General features: G+C 48.7%; 1 protein-coding gene across 1 annotated transcript in view; it reads right to left on the bottom strand.

Annotated features, from left to right (window-relative positions):
• Window positions 1-24,590, bottom strand: part of CACNA1E (calcium voltage-gated channel subunit alpha1 E) — a 237,343-nt gene that overhangs the window by 56,470 nt on the left and 156,283 nt on the right. The window contains exons 8-18 of the mRNA XM_087827824.1: window positions 18,188-18,303; window positions 13,936-13,989; window positions 13,229-13,318; window positions 12,408-12,617; window positions 11,587-11,699; window positions 9,893-10,005; window positions 9,403-9,534; window positions 8,852-8,924; window positions 7,895-8,012; window positions 6,090-6,157; window positions 5,286-5,383 (exon numbers count right to left, since the gene is read on the bottom strand). Of these exons, the coding sequence (XP_087683950.1) occupies window positions 5,286-5,383; window positions 6,090-6,157; window positions 7,895-8,012; window positions 8,852-8,924; window positions 9,403-9,534; window positions 9,893-10,005; window positions 11,587-11,699; window positions 12,408-12,617; window positions 13,229-13,318; window positions 13,936-13,989; window positions 18,188-18,303 (1,185 nt within the window). The remainder of the gene's footprint in view (window positions 1-5,285; window positions 5,384-6,089; window positions 6,158-7,894; window positions 8,013-8,851; window positions 8,925-9,402; window positions 9,535-9,892; window positions 10,006-11,586; window positions 11,700-12,407; window positions 12,618-13,228; window positions 13,319-13,935; window positions 13,990-18,187; window positions 18,304-24,590) is intronic.

Below are 24,590 nucleotides of genomic sequence, written 5' to 3'. Positions count from 1 at the left end.
AGGGTGATGGCCATGGTCAGGATCTGACAGCTGGAGGCCAGAGAGGGCAGCCCTCAGCAGCCATGGGAAAAGGGCGGGGCACGTGGTGCAAGGGGCAAACGGGAGAGCCCAGGACCTGCAGACAGGAAGCACAGAAAGACGCAAGGAGCAGAGGGGGCCACGCAGGAGTGGGTGGTTGGACCAGTGCCTCCCAGCTCATGGGGCTTCCCACTCACATCCCTGCTCCGCAGTAGCTGGGGCAGTGGGAGGGGGTGGGGTCAGCCCAGGACCGAGTTCCTAGTCCCTGGGGCCTGCAGGGCTGAAATACAAGGTGACCAGGTTTCCACTCCCCTACTCTAATTTGCTTTCAGGGCATCAGACTTTTCCCACTATGCCCACCACTGGCCCCTAGTTCAAGGTCCGAGACCCTTCTTCTGCCTGCTCTCCCTCTCCTTTCCCTCTCAGATTACAGCCTGGGATTGCAAGGACAGAGAAGTACAATGGTCAGGACCATCAAAGGGTGACGACAGTGACAAGCAGATCCATGCTACAAAATGTCTTGGCATCACCCTCACAAAATAAGAGTGCTGTGGGTCTCCCACAACAGCTGATTAAAACCTCAGAGGACCCTGTGCAAAAACCACTAGCAGCTCATCCTCAAAACCACTGTGGAGCATTTCGGCTCATGGCTAAGAGAAGCATTCATGGGGTAGCGAGAACACACAAACGTGGCACACAGGAGAGTACACGGGGCTCACGCGGCGGAAGGGTAGCCACCTACTCCTTCATCACATGTGCCTTTGCGTGCACAGCTACAAACTGCTAAGGGGACACTCACATGTGCCCACACACGCGCTCAAGGAGGCCCACGCGTGGCTGCACACAACTACCTATGTGAAAAGTACAGCCACGCCGACATAAGCTCACTCACAGGCCACACACAGAGCGAGCAATGCGCAGGGTCACATACCTGAGACACACACTGGGACAAGCACATACTGAAAGGGCCAGCGGGGCACATCCACAAACCATGTGCACGAAACACGCACGCACACACCACTAATGTGCACACTGGTGCCACTTTGTCCACGGCAAGGACAAAGACACGGTGTCCCCGCACCCACACATAACCACTCACAAACACGCAAACCGGTCCACACATACAGGTGGCTGCTGCGTGGCTCCCACATCGACATGTGGTGTCTTCTCCTTCTGTCTCTTCTGGGAAAGAAAAACGAACAGGTTCAGTTCACCCCAACCTCTAGAGCAACCACAAGCCCCACAGCCACCTGCCGGTCTCCAGGGAGAGGTACAGAGCCCCCAATGTGCCCACATGTTCTCCACATGCCTGCTGCCCTCTGCAGGCTCCCGGCCTTCCAGTGACCCGATTCCTTGCTACGTGCAAACACGTGGATCTAGATTTTGAAGCAAACGAGCAGAGGCGAGGGACCCATTTCTCATTTCATTGAGTAGACTACTTCAGATGCTCACCTGTCATGCCCCACAGGCACTCACACCTCCACCCAAATATCCTTCAGAGACCTGCTATGGAAATCCTGCAACATCAGGTGAAGAGTCATATTTCCCCATTATTTCTAGGATAGCACAGCACAGTCACATGGGTGTGAGTCCCACTTATCACTCCAACCTCACACAATGTTCAGTGGACAAGTACTCTGCCACGCACACCATAGAGGCCATGCACATCACAGAGTAGCCCATGGCCAAAGGCAGGCCCACCACTCCACGGCCACCGTCCACATACTTCAGGATGCGAGTGGTGAGCCTGCATTTGTATAATGCAGTGGCCCTGCCAGAGGCCTTGAAGGTTCAGTATGTTAAGCTGGGTAAAGCCCAGTGTTAACCTTCTTAGCCTTGCACAGGGAAAAAAATCTCTTCTACACACACTCACTTGCTGTGCCCTTTCAAATAGGCAATGGAAGGGCAGAGCAGCAGGGTGCAGGTGCCACCTGCAAAGGCAGACAGGAGTCCTGGAAAAGTGAGACTGTCAGCTCAGGTCAATGCTTAGGTGGAGGAAACGCATCTGAGACACCTGCGGAGAGAGCCTGCCCCAGTTTCTTGGCACACAGGCCCAGTCTGGCCCAATGGACCCTGCCTAGACCTGGAGGTTGGCAGATGCTGCTCCTTTCCTGATAAAAATGACACCCACCCATGGAGACCATGCTAGACAAATTAGCACTGCCCAACAGTCATGTTCTGTATCTGTTGAAGAGCCTGGTACTCCATGAGGAGGGGGAAGCAGGGGGAGCTGGCCTGAGCCTCCCTCAGGGTCTGGCAGAGGTGTGATGCACATGAGCACCCACAGAACGGATGCAGACGCCACTGTGCAGTCGCCTGTGAGCTCCCCAACTGAATGCACCCCTCAGCTTCGACAGCTGCAATGCAACGAGGCACACGTGAGGTGGCGGTGCCGAGAGGCATGGGGAGCACATATAAATAGAAGCCCACACTCTAGACAGGCATCATGAACGCCCACTACAAGCAGCACATTCTAACATCTAATTGCAAATTCTCATATATTCAAATACTGGAGGCAGAGGCATGTGTAAGAGTTTAAGTACATGAAGAATCCTCTCTCTTGCATATGCACGCCTGTGCAAGCTCATGTGCACACACACACAGTTATGCACCAGGCAAAAGAGAAACCAAATCGATAGTTCCCACACAAATCGGACACACACTTCAAACCCCTCTTTACTTCTCCACTCACACATGAAAAGATCCAAGTTCAACCCCACCGGAATCACTTAAATGCATTCGTTCCTCAAATCACACAGAGAAGCCTCAACGCATCTCCAATCCATGCATCTGTGGCCTTACACGTAGCCCACAATTATCCTGTGGGCCTGGAAGGCCAGTTAACATTTGTCCCCTTCAAAAATGGGGAAACAGGCTCAGATCCTAAGGGATCTCACCAAGGTCACAGGGCATATAAATGACAGGACTATGACAAGCACTCAGGCCTTTCGGTTTGTCACGACACTCTTTCCGTTTCTTCAGGGACAGGCACATTCTTGCTTATACTCCTAAGCAGTAAGCACGCACCTGGCGTAGTACCTGCCAGAGGCACCCACCTCACAATATACATCCCGCAGCCAGAGCCTGGATCTCTGCTCATCCTAGGAGGTTCTTCCACTGCACTGTGCTGGTAACACATACAGCTCGACACCTACAACCCTGCTACCAGCATTTCATTCATTCTTTCATTCCATAAATTGTGAGTTTCTACTCTGGGCCGAGCTTCTCTCCAACTTATGGCTCCAAACCCACTCAGCCCCCAGGCTTCCTCGTCACAGCAAACAGAACCACCCACTGCTGAGTGACAGCTGGTCCTACCCAGCTGCATGTCTGGATACCTGTGTGTGTGTTTTTAACCCAAACTTATGAGTTCAGGGAAGGTAGGGTAGAAACTACTCAAGGGCCAGAGGATATTCTAGAGGAAGGAGTTGTTCTGCTTTTCTCCATCATTTTTTAACAAAGTTTTTTTGCGGGGGTTAGTGGTGGTTCTCACTCAGAGGAGGGGTCCAGAGGCCAGACTGTCATAGTTTCGAAAAGTGAGGGCAAGATGATGGCCATGTCGGGGAGGGAGGGCTCCACGTGTAACTCTGGAATGCCCCAACCAGGTGAGCCCTTCACACGAGCACTGGGCAAAAAGAGAATCCTTCCTCACTAGCTTCAAGAAGTCAATGACAAGGCCTGGTGCCACCTCTTGGGGATCTCAGACCCTCTCCATAGATGCCCCAGGGCCACCCACAGTCCTCAGGCAGTCAGAGAAGCAACAACAGAAATTCTATGGCTCCATAGTCACTTCTCAGCCTCTCCCCCAATACCTTCCTCCAGCATCACACAGAGGGGTCACCCCACACAGGGGGTCAGCCCCACATGGGGCGTCAGCCCCCTGCCCCCAGCTCTATCAGCAACCACAGGTCCAGGCTGGATCCTTAAGAGTCTGTCCTCACTGACCACTTCACCACCTCCCATTTGCTCCCTAGATTATTCCCAGGGGCCACTCAACCTACTCCTGCCAAAGAGTACTCTTACGTACAGCTTTCGTGTTGCCAAACCCAATGGTCCCTTGCTGTCCTCATCTCACGTGATCTTTCAACAGTATTGAACGCCACTGCCCTCCCTCCTTCCAGAAGAGTGTCCTTCTCTGGTCTCCAGGACACCGTGCTTCCTGGTTCCTTCTCCCACCTCCTGGCAGCATCCCGTCGGCCACGGGCCTCCGTCCTCAGCTCGTCCCTTCTCCAGCTTGACTCTCCCTGGGTCAGTGAGCCATGCTGGCAGCTGAAATTCCATCCAAATGCAAATGGCTCCCCCCAAACTTTTACTTCTAATCCCGACTTCTCTTCTAAGCTTCAGACTCACGGACCCAACTGCCTATTCAGCATCTCCACTTGGATGTCTTATAAGTAGCTCACATTTAATGTGGCCAAAGTGAGCCTTGGCTCTCCATCGATCTTCAGGGTACCCTACAGACCGCCGCCATCTACCCACCTCTTAAGCCTCACGTCTTAGAACCTGGGAGAAATGCTTCTTCTCCCCTTTTATTCATCCACCCCCGTCACATTTAATCCACTATCAGCTCCCACTATTGGGTCAACCTCCAAACTGGAGACTGAGGGGATTACCTCTCACCTATTCCATTGCCACCACCCTACCTTTAAACCCTGTGATCATTCACCTACTTTAAGAGTCAACTTTCTGTGTCCCTGCGTCCACTCTTGGCTCCAACAGCCCATTGTCCACAAAGCAGAAATCATGTCATATCCATCCTTCCACTTTAAACTCTCAGGTTACAGTTGAGTACAAGCTAAAATCCTTCACCTGGGCCGTCGGGGCGCCCCAAGCTGGCTCCTGTCCGCCGCCCTGACCTAATCTCATTCTATTCCTCCTCGCTCCTCCACACCAGCCGCTTGCTCTTCCTTTAAATGTCACATGACACTTTATACACATTTAGGTCTCTGCTTAAATGTCACCTCTTCTGAGAACCCCTCCCAGACTGCCTGAAGGTGCTCCACCCAGCCCTTGTTCCTCTGCCTTAGCACCCTTTCACGTATTTAACAGCAGCTACCACTATTGAAAATCACTTGTGTGTTTATTATCGATCTTGCTCACTGAAATAAAAGCTACACGAGAACACGGAGCCTGTCTTGCTCACTGCTGTGTTCAAGGGCACTTCCTGGCATGGAGTAGGTGCCCTCAGATAATAACGATTTTTGAATTGATTAACTGCCTGTGAGCACAGGAGTGTGGGGGCAGGGAGGTGGGGACCGCTGACTCACTCGATAGAAGGCATGTTGGGCGCGGACATCGGGCTGACCTCCTTGGCCTTCTGGAGTGCATGCTTCTGGTTGAAGGCCTCCTCTTCTTCCTGCTCATCCTAGACACAAAGAAGACATGCTGTGCCTGGGACCCCCATGAAGAAGAGGTGGCTCCCTTGGCTCTCCCAAGGAGTTCTGGAGACCAGGAGGGGTGAGGAGTGCAAAGGGCGAGGTGAAACAAGGCAGAGTGAGGTGAGACTGGCTGAGAGGCTGCAGATGGCCATTAGCCAGGCCTCCTTAGCCCTGGCATGGCCATAACTCTGGTCTCCTCCCTGGTCCATAGGCTGCCCAGGAGAGCCTTGGAAGTCAAAGCCAAGCCCAGCCCTCAGTGAAGCTGGACACAGCTGTGGAGGTCACAGGCCCGAGCTGACACCTGTCAGGTGTTCTGTCTGGAAGTGGTGGAACAGGGCCCTTCCAGACAGAGCCTCTGAAGCACAGCCCCGAGGCTGCGCCTCCCACCACACCATTTTCCCTGCACAGCTAAGTGTTCCCAGGGTTGAGTGTTTTCTTTATTTTCCAGGTTATATTCCTGCAAAGGGCCCCCTTGAGTGTTCACAGTGACTAAACTGTTATTTCATGTATCCCATGGGAGACCCAGACTGGTCTGAGGCTCATCGAACTCAATGAAAGTGAGTCAGGTTTCCTTCATGGTCCTGTGGCTCTCCAATTGTCCAAAAGCTCCCAGAAAGGACCAGACAATGCAGAGAGCCCCAAAGACCAGAGGGCACCTAGAGAACCATTGCATCCCCAGAGAGCAATGCTTACCTTGGTCAGCTCCTGGGCATTGGCCAGATTGTCCACAGCGATGGCCAAGAACACATTCAGCAGCGTGTCTGGCGTGATGGGTTAAGGATGGGCAAGTAAGAAAAGCAGGTGACTTCACAGCCGGGCTGAGAGGGGATCTCCATATCATTTCTGCTGGGGACACTAGAAGCTACCCCAAAAAGTCACTTAAGCAGGAGTTGTGGGAGGAGGGACAGAGATACTATACAGCTCTGTTGGAAGGAGAATATGCTTTCCCTCCTTCCATATATCATCTCTTTACACAGGACAAATAAATACATGAATGGAGTGAGAAGGCCTTTAAACGGCTATGATGTCTCCTCACAGCAATATCAAATAGAGGATCATTGAACAACAAGATGGGAAGGGAACTCAATGCAGGAGCTCATCTCTTTCTGGGAGGCTGGAAATGAAGCCCAGCTAGACCAGTCACGCAAACTGTTCTTCGAGATGGAAAGAAACGAGAACTCACAACCCCATCACTGACCGCTTGCAATAATGGGATGCTGACTGGTTTTTCCCATTCTTTTCGTCCTGGACTGCTTCCATATTTCATTTAACAAAATGCCACGGAGTGCACAAGATCACTATCGCACCCATTTCTATTCTACGCTGTAACCTCTCAAGTCCCACTTTTCCAACGGTCTTTAGGCCCATGTGTTCTGGAACCTTAAAGAACTGGTTCTCACGTGAAAGTCCAGGTCTGACTGCCTCAGGGTGAAAGGAAATCAAGGTGCCACTGTGACAGACTGGCCTTCCATTCCCGTGACTCACTACACAGCTTTCTTCTTATGGGGTCTCTTCAGTCTATAGTCTGCTCTGGCTGCTATCAGTTACCAGGAAACCTAAGGGGGCATCCTTTCTCCGGGAGATTGTAGAAGACGCCAACCACAGCTGTATCACAACAGCTCTTCGTTTTCACTCTACCAACCCCAATTCAAGGCAGTCCCACTCCCCCCAAACATCTAATGATCCTATAGAAGTTTGTAGTTTACAAGGTCCATTCAAATAAATTATCTCATTTACTGTTCATAACTAACAAAGAAGATACTGTTATTCTCCTTTCACATGTGAAAACTAGAAGCTCAGAGAGATCAAGTCACTTTCCCAAGGCCACACAGCTGGCAAGCAGAGTTGCTGGGATTAAAACCTCATCTTCCTTGATCTAGATCCTGTGACCAGACATGGGCTTTGGAGTTAAATGGACTTGGTTTCTGCTCTCCCTTTACAGTTGAGTAATTTTTGATCTTGATCAAATCATTTCTTCTATGGTGCTAGTAAAGCACTGAGTACATACAGAGACTCATGAAGAGCACAAACACAATATCAGTGTTAGATATGCTTAGTAGCATTAGCATTAATCATATTGCTAGTGTTTTTGAGATCTTACTACGTGGCAGGCTCTGTTCTACGTTAACATGAAATTAACTCATGAGTATTACAATCTGCCCACTGTTTCAGCCTACAGTGATCGCTTCCTCTTCTTTCCCCCAGTTCATAGTATCTCTAGCCATTTGTGTGTGCTCTAGATTTAGAGGGTGTTCTTTCTTCTTCATATTTATCCCCTTTGCCCAACTAGTGTACACATCCTTTAAGATGGATCTTTGTTTCTCTTAGTACATGGAGCACTGTCCGTGCCCCCTCCCTGCCCCAGTCCAGTTCTACCACCACCATCACCACCCTCCTCCTTCACTGCCGCCTCCGCAACCACTTCCCCCCTTGCCTCCCTCCTCCCACTTCTCCTCAAATGCTGGACTGGGCAAAGAGGAGCATCTTTAAAAGGATACAGTTTCCAAACAAGGTGAGCACAATGAAATAGATAGCTGACCACATGCCCGAGCTGACCCCACCCTGGGAGCGGATCCCGTTGTACATCACCTCATTCCAGTCCTCACCTGTCAGGATCTACGCAAAGCAAATGACAGGCAAGTCAGAGACCTGGGCTGGTTGAGGAAACGGGGCTATGTAAAGGGGAAAAGTCTGGGCCTGAGTCTTTTCCATCTACCCCCTTGCTTGGGTATCCTGCCAGGGGGAAAAAAATGTCACTCCCATGAATAATCTAACTTCCTTCTGATATGGAAGAGAACTTTAGGCATTAAAATAGAAAAAGAGCATTAAAAGGAAAGATTCTATTCCTCAAACTAGAGAGTCCCTCCCATTTCCACTTTGCCAGGCCTACAGGAATCGCTCATACCAGGTAGTCTGGTCAGTCCCCACCTGTCACCAGAGCTGCCAAGGTACAGTTCCTGAGACAGCAACATGTGGGAAAGAGCTTTAGGGGCACCAGGTTGAGAAACTGGGTTCTGGTTCAGCCTCAGATTCTGGCTAAACAGCATTTTTCTTGGGTCTAAGACATTACTGATTTTGAATTCCCTCCATTATTTATAAAGTCTTTGGGGGAGGGCATTAAAGGTACTTCATTAAATGATCACGTGTTAGATGATGCTTCCAGTTTCAGAAAACCATAAATGAGATATGTTACTGAATATCTTGGATTTGATATCTCTTACAACCTCACAAATGTAGGGAGAAGGCCAACGAGGTCATCACAATGGGGCTCTTCTATTATTGGTAAGAACAGAGCTACAGAAGTCCTAGGAATTACTGTGGTGACGATTCTTCAACAAGCAAGGTAGCCAGGTGCCTGGGAGGAGCCTGGAGGGGAAGAGTAGGACTCTCCTAACCCGTATCACCTTGCAGGGTGCACCCAGGGACCTCACGGAACCTGCCAGTTGGCCTCATACCTGGAACACAGTCATGATGGCTGCAGGAAAGGTGTCAAAGTTTGCCGAAGGAGTCCCATCATTAAAGTTAAACCTGAGAAGGAAATTCAGAGGGAATGGAATGAAAATTCTTACGCACCAAGTTTTCCCTTCCCAAGGTTAGGCCATTTTCATCACGTCTTCCCCCTTTCTCCACACACGCCCCTTCCCTACATGCCCCCATTCTGCGTAACTTGTAAAGATGGTATTAGAGACTATGACTGTGCACTTTGAAGAGCATGCCTTTGAGGGGCGTGGGTAATGAGATAGGGTTTGGGCTGAATATGAGGTACAGGGCCCCGTGCTGCACATTTCAGGGACAGTTCCAGAGGAAGGGTTCCCCGGAATAAGAACCCTGTACAATGTGAAAAGATTACAAGCAGAGACACTTGTTCCATGATACATACAGTGATTGATTTGGGGCCATGGACAAGAGCAAACAAGATGGTAACATGGTGACTGAATTAGTGACCCTGGGGCTCACAGGCTGAAGTTTTAAGGCTCCTTTGGATGGAAAGCTGGCTGGTGCTTACCTGCCTCCAAACAGCTGCATTCCTAAGAGAGCAAAGACAACGATGAAGAGGAAGAGTAGGAAGAGCAAACTGATGATAGACTTCATGGAACTCATCAAGGAGACCACCAAATTCCGTAGGGATGCCCAGTACCTACAAAACCCAGACGACATTACAGCACTGAACAGCGAATACCATGTTATCCCCAAGTCCAGCTGGACATCTGTCTGGCAGGCTCTGAATGAGCTGCATTTTTTATCCTTATAGGAAGGAGCGATGGCAGCAACAGTGTGGCTCCCCTTGGGGGTGCGGCACAGGACTTGGCATCATAGATGTTTCTTCTGGTTTGATCTTTGGAGGAGGAGCTGAAGAACGGAGTGGAGGGTGTGATAGGGAAGGGGGACATGTGGTAAGGGGGGGGGGGTGAAGGGATGGAAGGAACTATAATAAGGCAGAGAGAAGCTTCCACTCTCAAAGGCGGTTGGGAAGAGTCCACATTCTGATCACTTACTTGGTTATTTTAAATATTCTTAGAAGCCGGAGAGCTCGCAAGACACTGATTCCAAAAGATGTCCCAGGTCTGAAGATTGCCCAGACTACTTCAAAGATACTGCCCACCGTGACCTAAAGAGGCAAACCCAGTCACAGTAAGGAGAGGAGGAAGAGAAGAGAGGAACATTCTGGTAGTCAGCAAGCAACAGTTGTCACTGGTGAAATGAAAACTCTCCCCTCCCCACCCAGCCCACCTCTAAAAGGACTACCTATTTGAGAAGGCTGTCAAAGAAAAGTGAGACTCTGAAGTCTCTTCCCACTGCTCTCCACTCCCCTTGTTAACTTTAATCTTTAAACTGTGGACTGGTTTACTGGCAGCTGTTCAGTCCTTGGCGAAGTATACAAGTGACCGCTTCTGCACAAGTATAAAAACCAATAACTGTTCTTACATTGTAACACCTTGAACAAACGGACAAAAGAGACATCCTCAAAGCAAGGAAACATCTGAATTAATTTCAGGTTGCATTCCAATATAAAAATCTCAGAGAGGGCCCACATTCTCTCCTTGTTCTAGAATTTAGTGCTCACAAGAATGGTTTAGTCACCTGTATAATAAATACCTTTCAGACGCTCAGGTCCCTCACCGCCTAGTGTGATGGTGCTACTGGGTGGGATAGAATCTGACTGCTGTAGGAAGCAGCAGTGTCAAATTAAAGGCCAAGTTTGTTTTTTGTTTTGATTATACTCCTATTGATTGTGTACTATGTAGTCTAATATGTTGCACAGGGGAGAAATAACCAAAATTCATCCTCACAGCAATTCTGAAAACATGCAGATAAAGAAACTAAGGTTAAAATGGTGTTTCACTGGTTGTTACGCTAAAACTTGCCCATACCCAGAAACATATGTTCCAAGTTAAAATGCAGATTGGCAAGTGCTCAAAATCCTTAGCAAGTAACTGAAATTTTGGCAGAAAAAGAAGTCTGGCAGAGAGAAGTGGCCCAGGAACCCAAAGTTTTGTGACCCAGTACTGTTGCTAATGGACTATGTGAACTGGGACACATGTCCTCTGTGAATGGGCAGGCTAATCCTGACATGTGACACAGCGGACAGGGCTCCTGAAGGCCACAGGGACAAAAGTGTATGTGAAAGCACATGAAGGCTGTTAGCAATATGCACAGTTACGTATCAACACTATTTAGGAAGTGGGCACTGTGGGGACTTTCTAACATAACATGTGTGTGTGCACAGCCATGTGCATGTCTATGAGGGTCTATCTAGATACTTGTCCCAACTGTAACTGAACAAAAAGAAACCCAAATGTATAAGCTTCTCTTTTTTTACTGAACCACCTTCTGGAATCAAGTCTTTTGTCTTCCTCTCCCAGGCATCCTCCAGGATACTAAGTGGTTCAAATCTCTGGCTGTGGGTCGCTTTGTCAAATTCACTGAGCTATCCATGTAAGTGTGCCCTTTATGGTGTGTGTTACGCTTCAGTAAAAACATTAAAAATAAAAGAACTTAAAACCAACCAACCAACCCTACTAAGGCAAGGATTCACTCATTCCTGACCTCCTGTCAGCTAATCTTGTTTAGTCCCCTTGTATGATTTCTGATTTCAGTGCTCCATGCTGGGCAAGCGAGCAAGCTGCTTATCTCACCCCGCAGCATATCGAGAGGAAGCAGGAGGACATGAGGGCTCCCGAGCACTTACCCCAAAGTCAAAGCAGTTGAATGAAGAGTGAAAATAAAGGCGAGGCCCCATGCCATACATCTTCAGGGACATCTCCAAGAGGAAGAGTCCCAGAAACAAAAATTCTGCATAGTCTGAAAGCATCAAAAGCAGGAACATTTGTTCCCCGATGGCAGGCTCCTGTATCCCCCAGCCCAACACCCCCACCTGCAGTGGAGCCCTCAATACCAGCAGGACCCACACATGTGCGGTCAGTGACCATAGCAGGTCAGTGCCAGGCAACACCCAGTGACATCCAAATTCTCTGACCCAGCAGGAGCCTCTGGCACTCCACAGGTCAGCTCTGCTCTCCTTCAAGAGATGGGTTTGCCACTGCCCTTTAAACGGTAGGTGGCTCTCGGAAAGACCATATCTATGATGAGAGGGCCAGATTGGCCCTATGCACACCCAGCCATGACAGTCTCCTGGAGCCCACTCACCCCCAGGGACAGCCTTACCCACAGCTAACCTGGAAGTCCCCGTTTTGGTCTATTAGAGGTACCTATTCCACTAAGGACTTTGGTGACCAAAACTCCCTATACCATTGAGCCTCCTTAAAATACTAAGTGAACGCCTTAGAGAACCCGGGTGGTAACACTATCTTACTGACCCATCGGCAAAGATTTGATTCAATTTGATTCAATAATGTATGACAGATCAGAATAGTTATGGGGACAGCTCTGGCCTCCTGAGGGAGAACTCTGGCTGAACAGAACCACTGCCAGGCCCAGCACGCCCCTGGCTCTCCGACACTCGCACCTCGGTCCAGCTGCCCCGAGAGCCAGCAGACACGGGTCACTTACAGAGGAGGTGGGTGAGCCACTGGGGCTGGTTGTGATGGACGATGGCCACACAGGCGGTGTTGAGAGCCACCAGGCTCAGCACGATCCAGTAAAACACTTGGGATTTAACCATGTGGCGGACAGAGATGCGCAGGAGCCTCTCCTTGTGCCGGAAATAGGAGGCCCCGTCCACCTTTGCGCTTTTGATGCTGGCTCGGGCCAGGGGCGTGCCTGTGGGGGCGACGTAAGGAGGGAACATGAAGCTGCCAAAATGCCCACCCTCTGTGGCAAGGGGCATTCAAAGGGCAAGGTGGATGAAGGCCCTCCCCTTTTTCTGGGGAGAAAATACCTGCCGTCAGCCAGAATCTCTAAGAGAACCTGGGATTGAACACCTGTCATGCTAAGGGGTTGTCAGTAGGAATTTGTTTAAATATCACATGGAAGATGGCGATGGAAGGGGGTGGCTGCTGCTGTGGTTAAGCAAATAATTGCAGGTCCTCAAATGGGGGCTACTAGGAGTGACGAACCCTCAGATCCTCTGAACATGTCTCAGAGTGGGTTCCCTTTACCACACAGGAGAGACAGGCCAGTGGAGCACGTGGCCACACGTGACGAATCTGCGTTGGATTCTTAGCCCTAAGCCCATGTTTCATGCAAACAGTATCCCCTGGTCCATTTTCTTCTAAGTCACTGTAGTTTACATCCCCACACCTTTCTCTAATTACAACCCTTGGTTCTGGATTCTTTGGATTCTCTTCTTCCCTGTGATGCTTCTCAAAAGACAGGCTCTTCCTCTTTATGGGAGATTCAGAGAACTAAAAGACCTAGCTGGTGCCACTCACCCACAGAGGAGATGTCAACACAGTGCTCATCGCTGGAGTCTCGGGTCATGGCCTCTGTGCGGCTGCGTTTGATGGTGGCCCGTCGAAGCACTGTGCCAGGACACGGGGGGCGGTGAGAACATGGGCAACCAGGTCATTCGGCTCAAAACTGAGGACTATGGGCCAGAGGCCTCTGTGACACAGGCAACTGCCCTGAAATATCTGGGCCAGAGTTACAGAAGTCGCACATGTCTACAGAGACCTGACCCATGCTCAGGGGTACCTGTGAAACACAAGGGCTCTGGAATCCGCGCTAGAGTTATCTCCACGCAGGAGAGAAACAGGCACTCACTCCATAGCTATCTGCGCTGGCTCCTCACACGCGAGGCCACTTCCTGGGAATCAAAGTGGTCCCAAGAGGATCCCCACAGATGTTCAAAGAGGACCCCTTTATATGCCATGGGTTGTATGTTGGACTTTTTATTACATGCTCTCAATGAAACACCCTAGAACCAAGTAACTCTTGGATGTGGTTTTCATCACTTTAAAAAGCATTTAAATTTGTGACTCAATTCCCTTCCTTTTAAAGGATTTTATGACAGAGAGACTAGGGTTTCAAATCCCAGAGCGCCCCTCTTTTCTTTCTTTCTTTTTCTTCTGATTGAGAGGGACAGCCGCGCAGAAGAGGGGGCACCGCCAGTGGGCCGAGGCGCTGACTGGAGCCTTACCTTCCAAGGCCGACGTTCCAGAGTTTTTATTTTCCTCAGCAAGCATGACTTCCTCTACATGGAAACAAACGGTTTACTCAGTTATCTGTAAATGGCAAATTATTTTGCAAAATGAAGATCCCTCAGGGAGGGCATGGGCTCCAGGGCAACAGAGATGGGAAAAAAGGATCATAGTCAGTCGCAGGCAGCAGAAAGCCATTGAGGTCACGGCTCGAGCCCCCGAGACACATCGGAACGAAAGTTCCCACTCAGTGTGCGGGCACTTGGGCAATGAAGGTAAAATGCAGCTCTGCGTCTGACACGCTCGTTCAGGAGGATACTCATGAGAGGAAGAGCTGATTTTTTTAACTAAACCCCCCTAAATGGACAGGAATGAAAAATTTCAATTTCTGTTTTTTTCTACTCAGGTTCTTGCCTTCCTAACCCCTTAAATCTTTTCCAGCAATGGGAACTTCCTAAGTTTCTTCTGTCTGCAACATAACATCTACCCACTCATTCAGGAGGTGAGACCATGTTTTGGGCCCTGGCCTGTCTACTTTGTGAGGACAAGGCAGGGGACAACGCCTATGCACTCTCGGAAACAAGAGCAGGGCTGGAGGGCCGGCTTCCTCCCATCCCTACCATCCTCCCATCCCTCCCATCCTCCATCCGCCTTGCTGAGCAGAGCCTGAGCTGACCACGCTTGGGACCATCATGAATGTGTCCCTGTGATACTGGTTTTTATTCATGATCTGCTCTTGGCACAGAACTATTCAAACCCTTGGAATTTACTGTTTTTTTTACGCTAAAGAGATGACTCATTGTGGGGGAGGCCTAGACAGTTGAAAAACCAACCTCAGGATTAGAAAGTTATAGCTTTTAGCCCTGTCCCCCTCCCACCTCCTGGGAAGGGAGAGGGGCTAGTTATTATTCAATCACCAAAGGCCAATGAATCAATCAATCATGCCAATGTGATGAAACCTTCACAGAACCTAAACGGGGGCTCAGGGAGCTGCTGGGTTGGTGACCACACCAGGGTACTGAGAGGATGGCATGTATGGATAGAGAGCATGGAAACTCTGTACCCCCCGACCTCTGCTCCCACACCTTGATCTGTTTCTTTCTTCATTTTGGCTGTCCCTGAGTTGTACCCTTTCTAATAAGCTGTAGGAGTAAGTATAGTTTTTCCTGAGCTCTGGAAGTTGTTCTAGTGAATTATCAAACCTGGGACCCTCTGAGTTTGTAGCGTAGAAATGCAGGTCATCGGGGGGCTCTGCTTGTGGCTGGCCTCTGACGTGGGGGCAGGCTGGTGAGATTGAGTCTTTTACCTGTGGAGTGTGCACTAACTCCAGGTAGTACCCAGTGTCAGAACTGATTGAATTGTTGGGTATCGGATTAGTTCGAAAAATGGCAGGACTGGATGGTGGTGGAGCAACATATTTGGTTGTTGGTGTTTGGAAAAGAACCACACAGTCCCCTGGCCTCCCCAAACGCAGCCCTGTACTCCACCAAGATGCCGTTATAGGTAGGATACGATTTTCTAAGACTTGTTAGAATTAGCCTCACGAGCATCCCTCCAAACTTGCCAACAAAATAGTCCATGTCTGGTGGGACTCAGAGTACCCTACTTGGCCCTACCCTCACTTGGCCCAAAATAGACCAGTTTAGGGACCTAAGCAATCATTGCCGAGGATTCCAGCTGCTGGGAGAAAGCTTGCAGCAGGTCCTGTTAAAGGGTGGTTTAATTTAAGCACTTGTAACAAGTTCAAGGGCAAGCAGAAGAGGGTAAAGTCATTACCACAATTCCACCTGCATATAAAATCAAGAGCATATAATGAATGTATTTCCCAGGGAGGGGGCATTTTGAGCTTGGAGGGTACCACGAAGGATGGCCATTATACCAAGTCCTAATGTTTAGCTTCCTTTTTTAAGTATAGCCGCGGGCGAAACTCTAAGTTAGCATGTTAAGTGTTATTGGCGGGATGCTCCTTGGTGCAGACAAAGAGGGTTTTAAAGTTATTGGACTGTACAGTTTGAGGGCAACCTTTTAAAATAGGTGCCTGTTAAAATACCTCCTAGCAACCTGAGTGACCTTAGCCAGAGTCTTGTTGGCTTTGTATAGTGACTGGGCTTTGGGGTGGGCAGATCTGAGGACCCCCAAAGCAGAGGGAGGTGTGTGGAGCTACTGAGCCTCTGGAAAGCGCTGGATGTGCTGAAACCTCCCCCCTCCCCAATGCCTTTTGCCAACTTTGCTTTCGAACTTGAGAATGTCTTTCCAGGGAAATGTAACCCATATGTCTCTGATTCACTCACGCTCCATTTGCACAGGGAAGGGCCAGGAAGCACAGGTTGACGGCGCAGTGCGTCTTTTTTCTTAGAAGGAGAGAACTGGCTTTGCCAACTGGAAGAAAGTGCAGCCTTACAATCCTGCACAGATTTGAGAAGCAGAGCTACAGAGAGCAGCACCCTGGGGCCACCTGACCCTAAGTGCTCGGAGGTAAGGGCAGGAGGGTTCTTTCTCACTTCTGCCGCCGCCCACTCGCTGGGGTGGTCTGTCAGATGGCAACTCCATCCAGGAAGCCAATGGCAGTTGGGACTTCAAGCTGCCTGCCTGGCCTGGTGGCAAATCTGCTCAGTAAGGCTGAGCTACCATTCTAGGAAGAGGGGAGGGTTCACCTCCACTCAAGAGCCTTGCTGGGGCAAGGGCGAAAGACAAAGCACAGTCAATACGAGTGGCTCAGGCTACCAGCAGATAGTCCCGAAGAGGGGGTGGTGATTGTCATCTGGCTTTGAAACAGTATTTTCAATCACATACTCTCTCTCACCCCCGATGGATAATTAGGCATTGACTCCGGAGCAGAGAGAGCACTTCATGTATTGGACAGAATGGGTGTCACAGCGTCATCCCAAAGCTCTTCTAGAAGAGTAAGGCTCGGGCAACTAAGCAGCAAATCAGATTCCAAATTTTTCCCGGGAGACCTCACAGTTGTGCTGTGGTTCCTACACCAGGAATAGAGAAAAGGTGCTGACTGTCGCGTGTAATTTTTTATTTAAAAAATTTACTCTTTGCTCAGGAAGAGAATGAAGATAAATGGGACCAATGCAATCCAGCCTTTAAAACAGCAAGGCAAGCGAATGCAGCCTTTTTTACTGACAGAGATGAGGTGATCGATGTCCCTTATACACAGCTGAGCCACAGTCCCACTCGGAACTGGCAGCAACGTGGGCTAACGCAACCCTGGTGGGTTTGGACCTACGCTCAGGGCTGGGCGAGAATCATTCCTGATGCGGAGCCACAGAGGGGGGAACTGGTGACAGCTCAGGAAACAGGCAAAACCAGTTCTCACATCATCTGTTCCCTGGCCTACTGGGATGGCTTCACAATTGTTCTCCCTGCTTCTGGCCTTGTCCTCCTATTGTCTATTTTTAAGGCAGCCACCAAGCACTCCTTCAAAGTCTTAAATCAAAGCATGTTCCTCCTCTGTTTAAAAACCTCCAGTGGTTCTTGCCTCACCCTCCCTTACAATACTGGTCATGCCCGACCCACTGCCCTCTCTCCCTGTGATTACCCTCATCTTGCCCCGTCCCCCTCCCCTTGCTCAGCCCCTCCTGACCCTGGAGCACTCCTGGCTGCTCCCACATTACAGGCATGGCATTAAGATTCCTCCCTCAGATCTTCCTGTGGCTGGCCCCCTCATCTCCCTCAAGTGTCCCCCAAGTAGGTCTACCTTGACCCCTCTATTTAAAACCACTAACTTCCCCTAAGGTCCATGGCCCTACCTGGATCTGTTTTCATTGGATCTTCTTACAAGTTACTTATGTATAATTTTGTTCACCACCGCCTTCCCCAACTAGAGGGTAACGAGCTCCACAAGAGTAGAGCTTTGGCTCACTGCTGTACCCAGGTGCCTGGAACAGGACCTGGCACAAAGGAAGCCAAAATAAACAGTTGTGGAATGAATGGGTTGTTATTAGTACAAAGTGTCATCAGCCCAAACTCAGCCCCAGGACTGGGATACGTTACCTTTGACTCAGTGCACCTTGCTGAAGTGCCTGTCTCGTGAAGGTGGTAACAGAAGAACAGGGACTGGTAGACGCCAGATAAAGGAAAGGGGGACTCGCAGGGAACCCCAAAGCAAGTGAGGCATCTAGAGCTTCTCCCTGCTCTGGTCTGGGCTGCCCCTTTGCATGGAGATGTTGGGCGTGAGCAGCAGGAAGGTCCCTGCCACCTGGGTGCCCACTGTGACGAGCCGCCCCGGCCTGCCAGCCTCACCCGCTTTGTCGATCCAGGCGCGGTACCCATTCAGCTCCCGCTCAATCTGCTGCTGGCGCCGCAGTTTCATGAAGGCCCTCCGGTTCTCCACTCTCTCCCTCTCCTTGGCAAATTCCCTGTGGGCAAGGAGGATACGATTCACTAGGTTCGGGCAGTGCCGGGACCAGGAGCAAGGGCGAAGTGAGATGAGAGTGTGAGCAGACACCTCTGGGCGCCCCCTTTCCCCTTCCTTGGCCCCAGGCTGCACCTATGACCTCCTCAAAGGGTTGCTCAGAAACTCACCTCATCCGGCCTGCGCAGGGACCTCCCCAGGTCAGTGTCATTTAATCAGCACTAACACCTTCTCCTTGCTCTATTTGGGAAGGTGTTTTCTTAGTCACAGAACAAACCAGGTCTCAAAATGCTCTATGTTCCGCACCCCCAGCTATAACGGAGGCCCTCAGCTTTCTGAGGGGCACGGCTACTCTTTAGCTTTTAATTACAATAGTGATTAATGTCTATTGGCTGCTTATTCTAGGTTAGAAATTTTTCAGACCCATTAACTCATTTAATCCCCACACCTGCCCTATGAAGTAAGCACTATTAAAACTCCTGTTGAACAGATAGAGGAAACACGGCTTAGAGAGGAGAGAAACTTGCTGGGGTCTGCACTCTAACCAGAGCGCTGTGCCTCCTCTGGGCTCCTGTATGCTGTGGTGCTCAATAATGGCTGTCACTGAAGACCAGTGGCGCTGAAGGGCTGACATGCTATCTGAAGATGGCTGGTAAAGGATATAAGGAAGGAGCAGGAGAAGGGCACCTGGGCCCCAGGAGAAAAACAGTGGGAAGGTGGACAGAGTGGAGGGGAAATGGTGAGACAGAGGGAAAGCCAAGGTAAGAGTCAGGGAGGAGACAGAGCCCAGCGATGGGCACAGGGGACTACAACTCTGTGGCAGAAGACAAGAGACTAAAGCCTGATGGGAAATGAGAGAAGAGGAATGAGTATTGCCTGCCAGAAGGGAGATGATTTAATTCAATGGGTGAGCAAACAGGGATCAGGAACTATTTCATTTGCTAGTAGACCTCCAGAAACCACCTGCACCAAGCACCCTTCCAGGCAAGAACTCTCCTGGCTAACGTGGCACCTCCCAGCCATGGCACAGGCACTCCCCCACTGCTCTGGAAGCTGTCAAGGAGTTCCCCATAAACAAAGAGGTGCCCCTTGAAGATGAAGGACTCCAGTACTCAGTGTGGGTCCTGACAATTACTCCCTCATACCCAGGGAGGAAGAAATGAGCCAGAGGCTGAGGGACATGCTCCTGGCCCTGTGCAGGGCAATGGGAGGGACCTCATCAGGTCCCTCCTGCCAAGACAGAGATGGAGTCCTCGGCACAGACACCTTATAATGGTCACCATCAGGCTGAGGGCACGGGTGTAAGGAATGATAGAAGGAGAAATTCTCCTGGGTTTGGCTTCAGGTTCAGTGGGTACTACTAAGGGTATGGAAAGGGAGAGGGTCAAAATGAAGAGTGCCAGGGCCAGTGAGTGACAAGATGACAAATTCAAGCCCTGGGGTACCTCCTTTCCCCACCTTTGTTTATGGATTTCAGCAATCAGAAAGTGACGAGGGGCTGGCTTCGTTCATGGTGCCTTTAGGGATCTACCAAAGTCCTTAACTTTGGCTCCTTTTCTTCTTTGTATCCCTCCTACCCAATTAGTGTCAATTGTGTCTTGGTTCTGTCTTTCGAAGGACACTAGATCCACCCTCCCTCTTCATCCTCACTGCCTTGGTCCAGGACCCCACCCTCTCCTACCTGGACCATTTCAGTAGCACCCACCTGGCCTCTCTACCACCTGCCTCTCTTCCCTTCATTTCCTTGACCTCACAGCTATTAGAGTCATCCTTCTAAAACATGTATTGATCTGATCACTTCCAAACCTAAAATAATAACTACAGGGAGTAATATTTGTAGAACACTTTCTAATTTTCAAGCACCCCTGTATACTTCCTCATAATCTTTACAACTCTTCTGAGAAGCAGGCAGAACATGTATTTTCATCCTCAATTGAAAAGCTAAACCACTTGTGCAAGTTTAAGAAACAAAGCCAGGGCTAGAGCCCAGACCTGTCTGCTCCACAAGCCCAAGCTTCTTATGCCCCACGTATCTTCCCAGTGGTGCATCTGTATGTTGTTTTCTTTATTATTTCACATGTATGTGTCTTAGTTTTTCAACTATGCTCTGGGGAAGTCCAGGGAAGTTTCAAGCAAGGCCTCGAGAAAGGGGACTTTAAGCAGGCGGTGACCTCTGCCTCCACAGCCTCCTCCACCTGCTGCTAATGAGGTACACACAGCGAACGTGGCCTTCAAAGTCTTGCACGGTCGGATCTGGACCTTTCTTTCCAAGCCTTACCTTCCATCAGTCCTATCCACCCCTTGCTCGCCGGCTGCCCACCTCGGTCATGCTCCCACCGCAGCCCACTTCTCACTATTCCTGAAAAGGCAGCGCAGGCTTGTAAGGCTTGGTTCCCATGGCTTTTCTGCCTGGAACCCCTTCTTCCTGGCCCCAGTCCGTTAAAATCCTTCAAGGCCAGGCTGAAATGTTACTGTTTCTGTTTAGTCTCCCCCCTCCCCCCCAACACACACACACCTGTCCTTAGTCTTCTGGCCTCTCTTCTACCTTTTTTTTTATGTTTTTACAGCCTATCACACAGCCAGACCTTTACTGGGTTGAGCTGTGCCTGAAACTCTCTGCTTTGTGTGAGCTTTTTGTGAAAACATTGTGTCTTTCTTAACTTCGTGTCCTCTCAGACTAGGACAGGCCTGGCACATAGTATATGCTCAATAGATTTTTTTTTTTAATTAAAAATATCCAGGCTGATTTGGTGAGCATACCGATAGCTCTGCCCTGAATCCTAAAGGCCTAAACAAAGGCATGCTCCCTCTCTGCACTGACCCAAAGTGAGCCAGGTGAGTTTGTGGGAATGTACTAGTTGCCAGGTAACCCCTAGACACTGCCACCACTGTTTCTCTCTGGCTCCACTGAAATCTCTACAAAGACTATAAAGTATGCAGCATCTCACCTCTAGTTGGCCCCTGCAGTGACCATGTAGCGTGATTTCTGGTGGGATAGGCCAACAAGCCCAGGCTAACCACCCTGTGTAGTTGGAAGTTTCCTGGCTCCGGGTCTCACCATCTGGCTTCCCTGCTCTCCTCTGTCATCGCAGGCCCCCGTTTCCTCCCACCCTCCCACCTGGCATCTTCACTGGGCTCACAAGCCCAGAGCCAAACAAATCTGGCCTGGGCTTTTTAAGAATCCTCTTGGATAAAGAAAGTAAACAAAGAACGTGCAGTGGGGACAGTTCCTGCAGCTAATGCACCTCAGTGGAGGAAGGACCGTGTGGGGTGTGGGGTGGGCTCCTATATTATGTTGATGGAGTGCCCTCTTCTGTTTTTCCGTTGGGAGCCTAGGGCAGAAAGTCTGGCACCAGTGTCTTTCATGACACTTCTCCCTCCTTCCCTTGCCGTCATCATTGTTTGTGCTCATGGCTCATCGCCCGACTAGTCTGCAGGCTCCACGAGGCCACGCAGAGCCTCTATTGTATCACATCCAACAAGAGCCTATGAAAAGCAACCCTAGGCTACTATTATAGCAGATTCAATAGATGACGGAAATAACATATGAAGAACAGCTAATATTCATGTAACACATTTGTGAATTTTTAAACTTATAAATCACTTTCATGTAAATTAGTTCACTTATATTTGCAAAAACCCTGGGAGAGTCAGAAAGGTTCTTGTCCAAAATCACCCAATTAGCCAGAATTCAAACCAATGCCGTCCGATTCCAGGGTAAGTGCTGTTTCCACAAGTGCTGTCTTCTATGCTATCTAGACATTAACCTTTAAAATCTACAAAAGGGATTTCATTTCAGCCCAAGGTTGTGGAAAATAAGGATATAAAAACAAGAGTGTTTGTGTATTTTTCTAAAGGGACTGTCTTCTTCATAGAGAAGCAGAATAAGAATCCATTGCTCTGTGTTGGGTTAGTAAAGACCTAGTGTAAAATTCATAGCATTAGTCAAGACAGTGATGTACTGCTTGATTTTTATATCCATATTGCACTCATCATTTATTTATACACATATTGCATTCCACAGAGAACACAGACCAGCAGGATTTAGTTCCATCACCTGTCAAAAATAACAGACTATTCAAACTTTAAAGTCAACATACCCACCACTCCCATGAGTGGATACATGGCCCAACCCAGGAAAGAAAAATATGTTCCTCCCATTGCACCCCCTTCCAGAGGACCTGAGTATACTTTTCCTCTTCCCAGAGGATCCTGGGAGTCAGATGATGATGCTTTTGCAAAGATAAAACATATAACCATTACCCTACTTATTCATTCAAATGACCACTGCCAAACTTCCTATTGAAAGGTGCCTCAAAGAGAGGTCCTTCAAATATCTCAGTTTATCCAGTTCCCTTGGACTAAGCAATAGGAAATTGTAAAGGAGGCAATCTGGCTGACAGTAGAAGAGTATTCATGGCCCCTAAGTCCTCTAGGCACTGGCCTGTAGCTTAGGGTAAGAGGATGGGTAATCAGTCCTTTCCACTGGCTCCATCCAGTGTTTCCAACCCCATTGATATAACAGAACCCAAAATGGAATGCACCAAGGCTCCAGAATTCCAAACAAGGGGAACAGAAGTAAATCCCCATATGCTCTAGCAGAAACACTACCAGGTCTATTCTCAGAGCTGGGCATCCGGGTGGCATCAGCTGTGAATAACCTGGACAGTAACCTCTCAGTCTCAGTTTCCTCATCAGTCACTGCTGACATTAGAAGGACACAAAAACCCTCATAACCAGGGGCAGGAGTAAATCTGATTTACTCTGGGAGTCCTGCCTGATTCTTGAAAGGCATTGTATAATAATAAAAATCCAATGAAAAGGCAACATAAGAAATGGGAGAAAATATTTGCAACTCATATATCTAAGAAGAGGTTAATGCCCAATATCTATAAAGAACTCATACAACTTCAAAAGCGAAAAAAAAAAGAAAAAAGAAAAAAGAAAAAAAGAATCTGATTAGAAATGGGCAGAGGTACTGAAAAGACATTTTTCTAAAAACATACAGATGGCCAACAGGTACATGACACCATTCCAAACATCACTAATCATCAGGGAAAAGCAAATCAAAACCATAATGAGATAGAACCTCACACCAGTTAGAATGGCTATTATAAAAAAGATAAGATGTATCAAATGATGGTGAGGACATGGAGAAAAGGGACCCCTTGTGCACTATCGGTGGGAATATAAATTGGTATAGCCACTATGGAAAAAGAGTATGGAGTTCCTCAAAAATTTAATGTAGAACTACAATATGATCCAGCAATCCCACTTCTGGCTATATATCCAAAGAAAACAAAAACAGTAATTCAAAAAGAGATATGCATCCTTATATTCACTGCAGCATTATTTACAATAGACAAGACACACACACAGCCTAAGTGTCCACTGATGGATAAATGGATAAAGATGTGACATGTACACACAACAGAATGCTATTCAACCACAAAAGGAAATCCTGCCATTTGCAACAACATAGGTAGACCTTGAAGACGTTATAAAATAAGTCAGAGAAAGACAAGCTTATTTATATATAAATGACCTTATTTATATATAGACTCTTAAAAAACCCCTGAATTCATAGAAACGAAGAGTAGATTGGTGGTTGCCAGAGGTGGTGGTGGTGGATGGGGGAAATCAGGGGAAGGTATTCAAAGGGTACAAACTTCCAGTTATAAGATGAATAAAGTCTGAGAATCTAACATGTAACATGGTAACTGTGGTTGATAAGTCTGCACAGAATAATACACACATATCAAGTCGTCGTGCTATAGCCTTAAACTACTACAAGCTATATGGCGATTTTATCTCAGTAAAACTGGGGGGAATGCAGTTGTGTTGCACTGTAGATGCTTTCTACCCAGTTCTGTTGGCCATAATTTTTGGCTGCTTTCCCCAGGGAAATACCCTGCAGTTCCCCTTATCTGCTCTCACACAGTAAGCGAAAGATGAGCTGGAGGGGAGCATGGACGAGCCTCTATTCTGGTTGTCACATACACAGGCACAGTTCGGGTGGTTAAATTTTAATTCCAATTATGGGAACTTAGGAAGAGACTGATCTCCACATACTGCACGCTTAAGTACAAATTTCTTCTTTAATCCTAGTTAGTGAATTTACATTTGTGACCACTTTGGTTTACTAGCAGTTTACACAAGAGGCATAATTGGTAAAAATCAACTATTGACACATAACCCATTCTATATTTTCCATAATTAGATGAAGTGTTAGAATTATATAGATACTCACAGGCAAGGTATAACACCCCGAACTTTTATCATGTGTGACTG

This window comes from Miniopterus natalensis, chromosome 19, assembly GCF_054644295.1.
Source record: "Miniopterus natalensis isolate mMinNat1 chromosome 19, mMinNat1.hap1, whole genome shotgun sequence".
Classification (NCBI taxonomy): domain Eukaryota; kingdom Metazoa; phylum Chordata; class Mammalia; order Chiroptera; family Miniopteridae; genus Miniopterus; species Miniopterus natalensis.
This window is presented reverse-complemented; position numbering and strand designations above follow the sequence as displayed.